Source organism: Homalodisca vitripennis, chromosome 1, assembly GCF_021130785.1.
Source record: "Homalodisca vitripennis isolate AUS2020 chromosome 1, UT_GWSS_2.1, whole genome shotgun sequence".
In the NCBI taxonomy this organism is placed as follows: Eukaryota; Metazoa; Arthropoda; class Insecta; order Hemiptera; family Cicadellidae; genus Homalodisca; species Homalodisca vitripennis.
In genome coordinates, this window is record NC_060207.1 from 143,501,752 (window position 1) to 143,516,707 (window position 14,956).

General features: G+C 33.1%; 1 protein-coding gene across 1 annotated transcript in view; it reads left to right on the forward strand.

Annotated features, from left to right (window-relative positions):
* LOC124372682 (WD repeat-containing protein 76-like) overlaps nt 1-14,435 on the forward strand; it is a 43,756-nt gene extending 29,321 nt beyond the window's left edge. Inside the window, exons 9-12 of the mRNA XM_046831094.1 lie at nt 1,834-1,969; nt 7,174-7,364; nt 11,043-11,161; nt 13,327-14,435. Coding sequence (XP_046687050.1) covers nt 1,834-1,969; nt 7,174-7,364; nt 11,043-11,161; nt 13,327-13,527 — 647 coding nt within the window. The 3' untranslated portion in view covers nt 13,528-14,435. The remainder of the gene's footprint in view (nt 1-1,833; nt 1,970-7,173; nt 7,365-11,042; nt 11,162-13,326) is intronic.
* Nucleotides 14,436-14,956: the final 521 nt, after the last annotated feature.

Sequence of the window (14,956 nt, forward strand, 5' to 3'; positions counted from 1 at the left end):
ACGTGTTCGGATTAGCGAGACTCCACTGTACTTGACCTCGGACTTCAGCTCAATGGAAAAGCCTCTTAATAGAAAAGGACCAATGCCCTCCATCTGTCGCCTCCTAGTAAAGGCAACCACAGCAGCCTTTGTGGGGTTGCCACTGAGGCCAACCTCATCACACCAATTTCCCACCATGTTCAGAGCAGCATTGCTCAGTTCCGTGATTGTTGTGTTGAACTTGCCACTCACAAGAATCACAATATCATCTGTGTACCCCTGTGCAAAGACACTGCTACTATTCAAAGAATTTAGTAGGTCGTCCACAACCAGGTTCCACAGGAGAGTAGAAAGGACACCACCCTGCGGACAGCCCCTCATAGTCCTCAACACTAACACTTTCTCCCAAGAGGGATGTAACAACCACCCTGTCCGTGAGCAAGGCCCTTATCCAGTCACATATTTGACCATCAATACCACGTCTTGAGACCGCATTGATAATCGCCTGAGTGGCTGTGTTGTCAAAGGCTCCTTCGATGTCTAGAAAGACACCTATGGCTACCTCTTTTGCTGCTAGCATCTTCTCAATCCTGCATACCAATTGATGCAGGGCCGAGTCGCATGACCTTCCTGGAGTGTAGGTATGCTGATTAGGATGTAGAGGTCACTCTCCAAAAGAACTCCCTACCACACAAACCTGGCAACCATTTTCTCCATGGTTTTTAAAAGAAAGGAGGACAGGCAGGCATATCGGCCCATTGTACCTTAACTTTAGACATTGTTAACAAACCTAAAACATATTTCTTTATTATTTTGATTTAAATAAATGTTTGTTTTGAACTTTTAGCGTTTGTTTAGGTTATAATTGTTTTTATATATATATATATATATATATATATATATATATATATATATATATATATAAATGTATTTAACATTTCGTACGAAGGGCTAAACTTCAAATTTTAGTTCAAAGATAACTTGTTCACTAAATCTTCAAAAACTTCACAAGAGAAGTGTGCCTAAATGATTATAATAAATTATTATTAGGAAATATAATTTATTGGTGAATAAAACCATATTCAATTAATGGGGTAAGTAAATATGAGAACTATATTTTTTATAAATTTTTGAAATATAACCTGCAAAGACACTGAATACACCTTGCCAGTATAAAGTTTTACCATTGCCAGTTTTAGGGTTATTGTATAGTGCCATTTTCTAAAGTAAGCCAACAACTTCTGCTTTGTCAATAAGCTTGTTCATTACATTGGACACATCCTAGCAGTGAATTTTACTACTGACATTCCAATAGACATCAAAGAGTAAACAGAATCTTTAAAAATTCTAATTACACAATATTATAACTCAGTTAAAAATGTTTATTTTACGCAAAACTACAGGAGTTCTGCTCAAAGTGTTTTAGCAAATACATACTGAATAAGATATACAAATTATGATTGTTGCTTCTGGTATGCTGTTGTTATTCAAGAGTTTTTTTAGAATTTGTTGGAGTAAAAAAAAATATTTATAGCTCCTTTTAGTTAAGATTATAATACTTCTGCTATAAGTTAAAAGCATTAGTTTAAAATTTCAACACAATAAAAAAGTATTTTCCCTCTGATTTTCCTTCTCTGGGAATATTAAACTCATTTACAATCAACCTGAAGGTGGTTTTGTTGCTGAAGTACATAGGAACTCCCTTAACATTAATATAGTCACAGAATACAGAAACCCCCTTAAAAGTAGAGAAGTTGAGTTGTCAAAAATCTATTTTTAAAGTAGCTAAGATATTTTAAATTGATCTTTTCATCATTAAAATACATGGCAATGTTTATGTGTGAATATGTACAGGTACTGGGGACGTAGGGGTTGTAGACCTGAGGGCAAAGGCAGTCCAGAATTGGTACGACTGCCATCCCCGCTCAATCCGTACAATCCACTTACATCCGACTCAACAACATTATTTCTTATCAGCCTCAGGCTTAGGGTGAGTGTGTTTATTTTACACAATGTTACATTAATTTTTACAAGAACACAGCTCTTTGAGTATATAAGATTGTGGATCAAACAAAAATTGAAACTGTTCAGTTAATTGAAATATTATTGAATTATTGAAATATCTTCATGTAGGTTTCATTGTAACTGGTATTGTAACATTTTGAATGCTAGCTCTGAATTACATGATTTCTAATGTTTACATGACTGGATGTTTTATTAATTTAAAACTATCATAATTAAAAAACCTATTGAAACATATAAAAAAAATGTTTATACAGGGAGCGGCAAAATGATCTGACGGTTTTCGCTTCCGTGCTGTCAAGCGAGTGAGTGGTGGGGGGTGGTGGGGATAGGGGCGTTGCCCCAGCAGAGCCTACGTGCGGACATTTTTAGTAGCCATGGAGCCGGTGGAACCTCTGAGCACCGTGCGTTCGTTGTGGAAGCATTTTTTAAAAGTGGCGATAGTGTTGTTGCTGTTCAGCGGCAGTTCCGCAGACGTTGTTTATTGTGGCTCCAAGAGGGAAAGTGCCAACTCGAAACAAAGCCATTTTGCTGCGGGTGGGTAACTTTAGAGCTTACCGGTTCAGCTTTAAAACGAAAATCAACAGGCCGTCCAAGGTCAGCCCGGACGCCAGAGAACGTCGAGAGAGTGAGAGGAGCTGTGGAAAACAGTCCTCGGCGGCCTGCACGGAAACAAGCTGCAGCTCTGCAGATGTCTGACCGCTCGGTAAGAAGAATATTAAGGTACGACCTGCACTTTCATCCGTACAAAATGGCTATCGTGCAACAGTTGAAGCCCAGTGATTATGCAAAACGTATTGAATTTTCAGAGCAAATGATTGATTTGCTTACAGATGAAAAAATTCTCATTATGAGTGACGAAGCTCAATTTCATTTGACTGGTTATGTTAACAAACAGAATTTCCAATATTGGTCAGAAAACAATCCAGAAGAACTGCATGAGCGACCTCTTCACAGTCCCAAGGTCACTGTGTGTGTGTGTGTGGCGTAACGAAAAATTGTGTTATAGGCCATACTTTTTTGAGAGAACGGTCAAACTGTAAACCGTCAATTCACAACGATACCTGACTATGTTGAAAAAACTTCCTGATACCCAAAATAACGCATAAATCGCTTCAACCGCCACAGAATTTGGTTCCAGCAGGATGGGGCAACTGCCCACACAGCCAAATGTGGTAATAAACTTCTTAAGAAGCAAGTTTCGTGGGGCCGAGTCATCTCGCGTTTCGGGACATTGCGTGGCCACCTCGCTCCCCGGATCTCTTCATCCTGTGACTTCTTCTTGTGGGGACTGATGAAATCTAGAGTATACACAAACACGCCGTAAAACCCCGCACATTGGAGAACTTGAAGGACAACCATACGCCAAGAAATAGCCAACCTCTCTCCTGAAATGTTAGGGAAAGTGTTTGACAATTTCAGCAGTGCAAGATTGGAAGGATACATCGCCAAAGACGGAGACATCATTTGAAAGACGATATATTCAATTCTTAAACGGATCAACTCGCCCTTTTTTGGTTATTTTTTATAAAATGTTCATAAATACCAATCTGAAATCTGCAATAAAACACTTTGTACCACTTTAAACATTTGAGTTGTTTACATTATAAAACCGTCAGATCATTTTGCCGCTCCCTGTATATCCACTGTATTTTACAATACAAAGATAAGGGATACATTGTTGGTACCGTGGCTTGACTACACTATATATATTATATATATAAAAATATATAATATATAATATATATATATATATATATATATATATATATATGGTAGGGGAACATTTTGAACACTTACTTGATCACAGTACTTAAAAATTGGTTGTTTACTTGTAATACTTAATAATTTACATTGTTCAATTGTTTTAAAAAAATTCAAATAGCTATAACTACTGAATGAATCCACCTTTTTAAGTCCGGTTTTGCGGGCATTGTTACTCTGCTAAGTAAGACCTTTAATTTGATACCAAACTTGACCTATGCTGCTATTTAAGAATTTTGTCTGACTCCTTGTGGACCCGCCCCCCCAAAGGGATTATCTGGTCGGTAATTGGGCAAGATATGTGCGTTACTATCACCAGTAAGCACGTGTGAACTTTGGTATTTTTTTATATTGTGGTTTTAAAAAATTAAAAAAGAGGTTCCAGACTTAATTGACACCCTGTATATATTATATATATATTATAAACTGCAAATACAAGACAGTTATGTATATTAAATAGCCAAACACTATTCTATGGCGCTGTTATGATGTATGTTTGTTTTTAAAATAAAATTCTGTTTGAACTTAAAGCTTAAGTGTTAGACCACTTTATAGTAAAGGACATGTATGTGTACAATGGCTTAAAACATACACTTTTGTCAGATTTTCTTGATCGTGGCAACAAAACAAACTCTACATTGCATTGGAAATATAATTCACTTAAACCAGAAGTGCTCATATGTGGGCAAAGCTTATGAAAAGTATGCAAAGCCGCGGGAAACAGTTAGTATTGAATATTATATTGCTTTGATTTTAATGTTGTTCCCATAAAAATTCACACTTCTGATTCAGCAGTGAAAATTAAATAAAAAGTATGAATTTATACAATAAAACCATCACGAGTCCTTTATACCAATTCTTTTCCCTCAAATTGTATATGTATAAATAATACTTTAGATGATAATAGTTGATGTTTTGAATTTTACAAGAAAATTGACATTTGGTAATTTGGTGGACCATTACTAATTTTTAAATTGTTTTTTTTTTCTAGATAAAACTACATAAATTGGATTTGAGATTCTTATAAATAACAGATTTTTATCTTTTGTATGTAATAAATTTAACATACAAAATGTATTTAACATTTCGTACAAAGGGCTAAACTTCAAATTTTAGAACAAAGATAACTTGTTCACTCTTTACAAGAGAAGTGTGCCTAAATGATTATAATAAATTATTATTAGGAAATATAATTTATTGGTGAATAAAACCATATTCAATTAATGGGGTAACTAAGTATGAGAACTATATTTTTTATAAATTTTTGGAATATAACCTGCAAAGACACTGAAAACACCTTGCCAGTATAAAGTTTTACCATTGCCAGTTTTAGGGTTATTGTATAGTGCCATTTTCTAAAGTAAGCCAACAACTTCTGCTTTGTCAATAAGCTTGTTCATTACATTGGACACATCCTAGCAGTGAATTTTACTACTGACATTCCAATAGACATCAAAGAGTAAACAGAATCTTTAAAAATTCTAATTTCACAATATTATAACTCAGTTAAAAATGTTTATTTTACACAAAACTACAGGAATTCTGCTCAAAGTGTTTTAGCAAATACATACTGAATAAGATGTAAAAATTATGATTGTTGCTTCTGGTATGCTGGTGTGGTATTCATATATAATTATTATATAAAAAGCTAATCCCATTATCAGCCTTATTCTACCCATTCTCATTGGCTGCTGACCTTTGTGAGGATCTAATTAAACAAAATAAGGATAAGAGTTGGTACAGCACATTATCCACTCTTTAAGGGTTAATAAAAATAATGTCTGTGCACAATTACATGAGATTTGTTCCAGTATGTTTCAAGAATACATTGATATCTGACATTAAAGGCCAATAGAAGAGTGGAGCTATGATATTTGAGATAATAACCATATCTATGAGAGTGCAATTAGGTACTATGGAAAGTGCAAAATTATAAGAAATGTTTTCTAGTAGGTTCTATAATTACACTGGTTTCTGAGTTTAAAGATGGGTTAATTTTCAACTCAGTCTGTTGTCAGCATTATGTACTGAATGGTGTAGCTATTTTATAACAGTTATCGAGATTTATTATATCTGCCCTGTTCTAGTAAAATAATAGTAATAATCAGTTCCAGTAACAAATTGTTTGGGACTGTTTAATGTTCCATAGCATGGTCCTGCATTTCAGTGAATGTGCACTATTAAAACACATGTTGAAAGTGTGCTGCTGTATCGGAAATCAACGTAACAATGCAGCATATCATAAAGAATTTTCATAAATTTTTAAAATTAATTAGCGAATAATTAACTGACAGTACTTCCTTGACTTTGATGTTAACCCTTAGTGTGCTAAATAACAATAATAGAATTACTAAAGAGGTTCAGGTTATAGGTATTCTCCTAGTAGTCCGCTTATAGTGTAACAAGGGTTAACTAACAGTTCTCCTTTGGCTATAGTACATGATGTTAATCCTTAGTGTGCTAAATAAGAATAATATGATTACTAGAAAGGTTTAATATGCTCCTAGTCATCTCGCTTATAGCATAATAAGGGTTAACTGACAGTGCTTCTATGGCTATAGTACATGTTAACCGTTAGTGTGCTAAATAACTATCATAGGTAGATTAGGTTCAGTATGCTCCTGATAAACCGTTTATAGTGTATCAAGGGTTAAGACCTATTGGATATTGAGATAAGGACTCATATGGTTGTTTACCATCAATCAGAATTGTGCTAATTTCTGCACATGGAAATATTCTTATTGTCTTATTTTAATCTGATATTAAAGCTCTGCTCCAGGTAATAGAGAAGTGTAATCTTAGAAGATACTTGAACACATGTCATGTAATATAGTACAAACTTTCATGTTACTGGACTCTGCTTCATTGACCATCAATATCAGAAATCAGTGTGATATTAAATCAGAAATGCAAATGATACAAAAAAAAATATGTTTTTTTAATACACTCCCGTTATACTGTCGGGAAATGCTTGTAAAGCTTAGATAAGATGCACTGTAATTTAATGAATCTCCAAGGCAGTTGTAATTTCGTTTTTTAAATAATGTAGCAGCCTGAAGAAAAACCTGTTATTTTGATATCCAGAATGCAAGCTAGACATATCTTCATAAATGAAACACTATTTTTTCTTTAAGAGGTTCCAGCTTGTAATCCATAGCATTGTACATGACTCAGTATATTTGGCCTTTTAACTACAACAGTTACTATTATGTTGTATGCTATAGACGAATGCTGCTAAATTTTAATAATTCACCTTTCTCACATTTGAGGATGCAGGAAAATAATTTCCAATCTGCTCTTGCTGAAATTTTGAAATGATTGAATTCCTTGTCGTTGTGAGAAACATTAAGTATGTATGTAATTTACTCTTATACACAAATATAACTGAAAATGTTGTGGTTGTTGTAGAGAATGCAAGATCTGGGATTTACGCAACAGCAAGAAACACACAGACCAGTTTGTGTCAGAGTTAACCTCACCATCTAAAGGGAAGGGTCTGACATCTGCTTTCTTCTCTCCCGATGGCTCCAAAATAGTCAGCACTTGCAACGATGACTACTTACGTTTCTATGACACCTCTGATCTTGCAAATCCTAAAGGTATGTTTAGTTGATCCATTCTATTGCTGAAAAAATGCATTGACATAATGTTATTGAATGTGAAAGACAATCTAAAGTTAGAAAAATCCAGTTGCTTTAAAATTAGTGTATTCAGTTTTTTATTTTGATAAGTGTCAGAAAAATTATCCTAACATTGTAGCTATAAAGTGAATGAAAGACAGAATTGTGAAGTCACATTCTCTTTCAATTTTAAAGTCATTTTTCTCAATTTTCAGGATATCTAGGTAAAGTAGATTTCATTTTGGCCCGTTCATAGCAACTACCAGTCTATTTCTGTCTTTGATGTGTACGCCTTACATGCATGTTTTGATTCCTAAATTAAGTAGCCAAAAACTGTTGTAACATGTAACCTTAAGCACCAGCTAATCAAAACTCGGTGTATTGCACAATTTTCAAGTAATCTAATACTTACGGCTACAGCACTGCTTCCTTGGAATGTCTGGTTGCTATATTGGAACAACAAAACAATCAATGACAATGCAAGGAGCAACGTATGTTTCTGTTCAACCAAAATCAGTGTATTACACTGTTTTCAAGTAATCTAATACTAGTACAGTCACAGCACTGTTTGTTTGAAATGTCTGATTGCTAAATTGGAACAACAAAACAATCAATGACAATGCAAGGAACAGAGTATGTCTCTGTTCAATCAAAATCAGTGTATTACACTGTTTTCAAGTAATCTAATACTAGTACAGTCACAGCACTGTTTGTTTCAAATGTCTGATTGCTAAATTGGAACAAAGACACAATAAGTAATAATGCAAGGAACAGAGTATGTCTCTGTTCAATCAATATCAGTGTATTACACTGTTTTCAAGTAATCTAATACTAGTACAGTCACAGCACTGTTTGTTTGAAATGTCTGATTGCTAAATTGGAACAAAGAAACAATAAGTGATAATGCAAGGAACAGAGTGTGTCTCTGTTCAATCAATATCAGTGTATTACACTGTTTTCAAGTAATCTAATACTAGTACAGTCACAGCACTGTTTGTTTGAAATGTCTGATTGCTAAATTGGAACAAAGAAACAATAAGTGATAATGCAAGGAACAGAGTATGTCTCTGTTCAATCAAAATCAGTGTATTACACTGTTTTCAAGTAATCTAATACTAGTACAGTCACAGCATTGTTTGTCTGAAATGTCTGATTACTAAATTGGAACAAAGAAACAATAAGTGATAATGCAAGGAACAGAGTATGTCTCTGTTCAATCAATATCAGAGTATTACACTGTTTTCAACTAATCTAATACTAGTACAGTCACAGCACTGTTTGTTTGAAATGTCTGATTGCTAAATTGGAACAAAGAAACAATAAGTGATAATGCAAGGAACAGAGTATGTCTCTGTTCAATCAATATCAGTGTATTACACTGTTTTCAACTAATCTAATACTAGTACAGTCACAGCACTGTTTGTTTGAAATGTCTGATTGCTAAATTGGAACAAAGAAACAATAAGTGATAATGCAAGGAACAGAGTATGTCTCTGTTCAATCAATATCAGTGTATTACACTGTTTTCAAGTAATCTAATACTAGTACAGTCACAGCACTGTTTGTTTGAAATTTCTGATTGCTAAATTGGAACAAAGAAACAATAAGTGATAATGCAAGGAACAGAGTATGTCGTTGTTCGATCAAGTATCTGTGGATTACACTGTTTTTTAATGAATACAGTGGAATCTCAATGTATCGAACCTCAAGGGGAAATATATACTTCGATATATCGAGAATTCCAATATAATGAGTTTCGGTATATTAAGGCTGTTTGAGGCAAACTTTGATATATAGAGGTTTACAATTGTTGTTCTGTTAGTCACTATATCAAGGTTAAATCAGCAGACTTCTATATAAAGAATTCCACAACAACAGTAATAATGTAGGCTTGATTAATAATACTTTATCTGGAAATTTGTAGTAAGAAATTATAACAAGTAAAGTGTATACATTTAAATTCATTAATTTTAACAAAACCTACAGTATTGCAGTATAAATGGGAACATGAAATAATAATTCAAACAGTTATATAAATCCAATATGTTTGCCGTCGCAATTTTATCAAAAACTAATGCGCACAGTTCACTGAGATTCGAATCACGGTAATGTTCAAATCAAACTGAGGGTGAAGTGGTGATTTACCACTGGTTACAAAAGAAAAAAAAGAAGTGTCAGTGGTAAGGGGTTTCAAGTCTTGACATGAAAAGTACGGTACTGTACTTCTGTTCGTTTATAGAGGTTGACAGTAGGAAAAATTAAAGGCAACAATTTTATATATTGAAGTTATTTACCTTAAACCTTTGATATATAGAGGTAAAATTAGTATGAAAGTAAACAAGAAAATGACAACTTTTATCAAGGAATTTGATATTTTGAGGTTCGATATATCAAGGTTTCACTGTACAACTATCAGAGTATGTCTGTTTAAACAAAATCTTTGTTTTAAATCATTTTCAAGTAAAATAATAATAGTGCGGCCACAGCACAGCCTCAACCTTCGTACAATCTCTCAACAATCCACTTCAGAAGACAATTACCAAAAAGATGTTTATTAAATTCTACTCCATAAGAATTCTTAATTTAGCTTATATAGTACATTTTCTCTTTATTAATTTAAATTGAATCACGTACAACATTGCCCTGATGCCCCAAATTATGTAACACTCCTTGCAAGTTAAACTTAGAAGTCAAGTCTTTGAGTACCATACAAGCGAGTTTCCTGCCACTCAGCATGACAGCCAGTATCATAATAGCTGCTATGCTCTGTCCACCCTTCACCCCATCTTGCTCTCTTCCACTACTACAAGTATAGAGGAGGTGCAGGCAATATGACCAGCCATGACATCAAGCTGACCGTACATATTTCAAAGCATATACATTCTTGTTCCCATCGGCCATACTATCAGGCCGTCAACAATACTGTCCAAAACCTGAGAGTTGATAATGGCGTTACCACATCAAGTAAAAATAAAATATTTGCTTGGCCTAAATAAAATACAAGTTCCTTTCACCTACTAACAACTAAAAAACATGGTTTGCAGATTATAACATTATTATCATAATATTATTATTATTATTATTATATTAGAAAATCTTATCATAGATTTTTAACCCCTATACTGCTTTTAATCAATTTACAATTAACACAATAGTGGATGGTAGGAGTGTAAATAAACTTATATCTGTTCATCTCCAACATAAAGAATAGACTTAACATATTTTTAATTTAGATTTTAACTGTTTAAAAGAGTAGAGCATGTCACATTTGGAAAAGCTTTTCAAAAATGTATGAATGAAAATGTTTAATTATCTTGAAAAAGTGAAAACTTTAATGCAAAATGGGCAATTTGGTCATTAGATTACATCAATAAGATGAGTCAAAGTTGAAATTAAGTGTAGCTATCTGTTCACAAACATAATTGGTGGCTCAATAATATTCGGCCATATTCGGTAGTTTCTGCTTGAGGTGGAAATCCATTTTAGGGTGAATATATTGAAGAAAAATTTTAATTAACTGAAGAAAAAGCAAAATCATAAAACAATCAGTGGTTTGGTTTATTACTAACCAAATTTTCTCTTTTATTTATTTGTTGTTTTTACATTATCATACATCGTAGCTCGTTTGATCAGATTGTAAACATTGTTTTATTACAGAAACTCACAAGGTGATGCACAACAACCATACTGGTCGTTGGTTGTCAGTGTTCAAGGCTGTGTGGCATCCTCGAAGCTCTGATCTGTTATTTATTGGAAGCATGCAGAAGCCTAATCTGGTGAGTATTTGTTATACAAATGCATAAAATAATACAAAAAACTGAGACAATTGTTTTTCAGTAGACATTCAAAGTTGTCTACCAGGGAAAACCGGGAATTCTTAAAGAATTTTGCTAACTCCGGTATAAATAAAAAAATTTAAAATATACCTCTGGAGTCTAAAAATAGTTATTATGTCACTGAATTTTTTATTTTTCTTTTATAGAAAAGTAACAAGTTTAGAGGTGGAAATATTTTTATTGTCTTGATTTAAACAGGATTTCAAAAATAAATGCTCTAGAGTTAGAGCATGATCTAATTAAGTGTTAAATGATAAAGTGTGCTGCTGATGATGGCATTAAAAATGAAAATTTAAGTTTAATAGCTGATGATGTTTTTGGGGATTAACACCAATCGTGTCGAATAATGTGGTTTACAATAGCTTATATTCTAATATTTCCATTGGATCTTCAGTCATTATAATAAGTATGAGGTAAGGTCTGCACATTTTCGTTTTACCCTACTTCTGCTTCGAGCTGGCTGGTACCGGTTCCACTGGATACGCCCATGCTTGTACACTTCTTATCACTTGCCCTATTCTCTGTAGTATTATCAGTCTTTTTGTGATATTGGAGTAAATAGTGCTGTCTCGCAATATTCACGATTGAGTACTGTGTAAAGAGGGCCTTACTCCTGCACAAGTTAAAGAGAACTTATGTAGCATGATACATTTACAACCGGTCTTTAAACATATAAATTATATTTACATCCGTTGTCAGGCAACTAGATAAAGAGACTGAAAGTCACCACATTAAGATCCTATATATAGTTAGATGACTGGCGGTTGGCTTCAGCTCAGTTCAAACCGAAGATTTGGTAGAGGTATGTGGATGATACCTTTGTTATTTTTCCTCATGGAGACACTGAACTGAATGAGTTTTTGAATCACATTAGTAGTAGTAATTTCTCCTTCCATCCGCCTTACAATGGAAGTGGGAAGTAGAAGTCTAAAACAAGCGTCCTTTTTTGGATGTGTGTGTATTAAGAGATAGGGATGTCCTTAAGACTAGTGTTGTTTTGAAAGAAAACACACACAGAAAAATATTTAAATTATCAATCAAACCATCAAAATCTGTCAAAGAAGGAGTGATCTACTCATTATTTGATAGAGCAAAGAGCTTATGCTCATATAAAGATAGATTAAAAGAGGAATTTAAGAATGTCGAATTGGATCTTAGACACAATGGATACCCTTAATTAGTAATAAATAAGTATAAACAAACCAGAAAAATCATTACTGAGTCAAACAGAATTGTGATAAATTTGCGTTTATGGCAATCCCTTATGTTCTGGGATTATCAGAGAAAATTAGAAGAGTAGGTAGAATGTACATTAGAACCACGTTTAAAACACACACTACTCTTAGGCAAAGTGTCATAAAAACAAAACAAAAAAATGGTACACAGGATTCTAAAAACTGTGTTTACAATATCAAATGTAGTTGCAATAGCGAATACATAGGCGAGCCAAAAAGACCATTAAACGTAAGGATAAAAGAACACAATAAACACAAGAAAGGGTCTAAAGAAAAAGTAAAAAAATTGCACACCATTGTTGGTCTGAAGACCGTCATATGAATTGGGATGAAGCCAACATAATACACCGGGAACCTAATCTCTTTAAAGGAAATAATCGAGGCTACATACATTAAATTGGCAGACCAATCAATCAGTCGAGATTAGGCCACTTTGGTTGCGAATTCTGAAAAATGAACTAAAAGAAAATCAAAAGTATTAAACAGATTAGATATTTGTAATAAACCCAGATATTTGTAATTTGCAGGGTCACAGTATGGTTTAAAGAAATTCATCTAGCATGAACTAATAATAAAAAAGGCCCACTCCTGTTCCCTTCCTTTTTTTGCCGCCACCTTGTTTCTGCCGTGACGATTGCCATTTGCTATTGGTCTCTGGTTAGTCTGCGAATGCAGACCTATTGTAACCTGTATTCTGTAGTTCAGTTTTAATAATTAGTGTTGTTTAGTTGTACCTTAACTGATTGATGTATAAATTTATCTGCTACATTATTTAAGTTGTACATGTTCAAAATACTGAATTTTCTAGAACACTATATTTCATACATTTGTCTTTCTTTATTTGTTTGATACATGGTTGGTTGTCCACAGATTCAACTGTATAGTGCGACAGGACAGCTGATGCGGGAACTGAAAGGTCAAGAGCTGACCACCATCTGCCCTGTGATCAGCCTCCACCCCTCCCTCCCGGTGTTGGTGGGTGGGAACAGTTCTGGCAAAGCTCACCTTTTCACTATCCCGACCATATCAGACCAGCTGGTGAAGAATGAAGAAGATGATGATTCATCCTAAACTTCCATATAATTTCTTCATTTATCTTAATTTATCTTCAATGTAAAATATTGTATATTTTCAAGTTCTTATAGTTAATTTCACAAAGACAACAGATTAATTGTTTTTTTTTTCTTTCACAACACCTACATTACTTTGGGATTTATGAAGTTTGAATATTCTGCATCTATTTTTTTCTAATGGTTAAAAAGAACTAAAGTGTTTGTTTTATTTTATGAAGTAAGTTAAAATTATTATTATTAAAACTAATAGAAACTTAATTATTACCATACTTTAGTTAAAAATATATTGCTAAAATGTGTTTATTAATAATTTGTGAGTTTTAGTTATAAAAACGTTATACTTAGTTTTTAAGAGAATGAAATTCTGGAATACAATACATCTTATTTTATTGTATTTTTATACTTTCTGTTTGTTTACATAATTTATAAGGTGACCAACCAAAACGTGTCCGTTGAATATCACTCAAAAATTGATCTTAGGAGCTTCAAAATGTCAGCATACACATTACTGTTGAGCTTCTCTACTCAGTTTGTAACCAGTAATTGAAAATCAGAATTTAGCTTTGACTCGTCCGATCAACATTACCTTCTCACTATCTTTTTGAAAGGACAAGAATGCTTAATAAAACACTGTTTTACTCATCTTTGTTAATAACGTTTACTCTATTCTGACATTTTTCTCATATTAATACTGTTACTTATGAAGTTTTCAAAACATTATATATATATTTCATAATTTAATTTTGTAATACCCTTTTGTGCCTTCCTTTGGATTTGTAAAATATTTTTATTCTTGTATATAATTATATTCTAAGATACAACTTAGTATATTGCTAGATATAACTTTTAATGTAATTAAAATCTGTAAATTAAATCAAATAAAGCTAACGTTATATAAGTTCTGTATATATAGTTTTATTTTCATAACAGTAAAACATAAAAGCAGATTGTCTTTTTTCCACACTGCCTGTGATTTCACATCTTCAAATCTCAAGACTTAGTGTTCTATAGTTACATTACTTTCTCTGATTAGATGCTTTAAAAATTTGCAGATATTTATTTTGAAAATATTTCTATCGAGAAACAGTACAACCCACTTAATTTAACTAATCTTTCTCATACTCAGTGTGTAAATAATATATATATATATATATATATATATATATATTTTATTTTATATTTTATATATAGTCCTAATGATGATTTGGTAAACCAAAATGAAAAATCTTAAAATACCAATATCGAAAGCTCTTAAGAATGCAAAATTAGCATCGAATGCTCAGTATATTGAAAAATAGTAGCAACAAGTGCAAAGCTGCTGGGAATTTGATTAACCCTTTGAACCCAGACCAAATATTGATGGTGGAAAAAACGTACCAAAAAATCATTTGACCTAAGAACTACCGAGGAAATCCGAGCAAAAACAG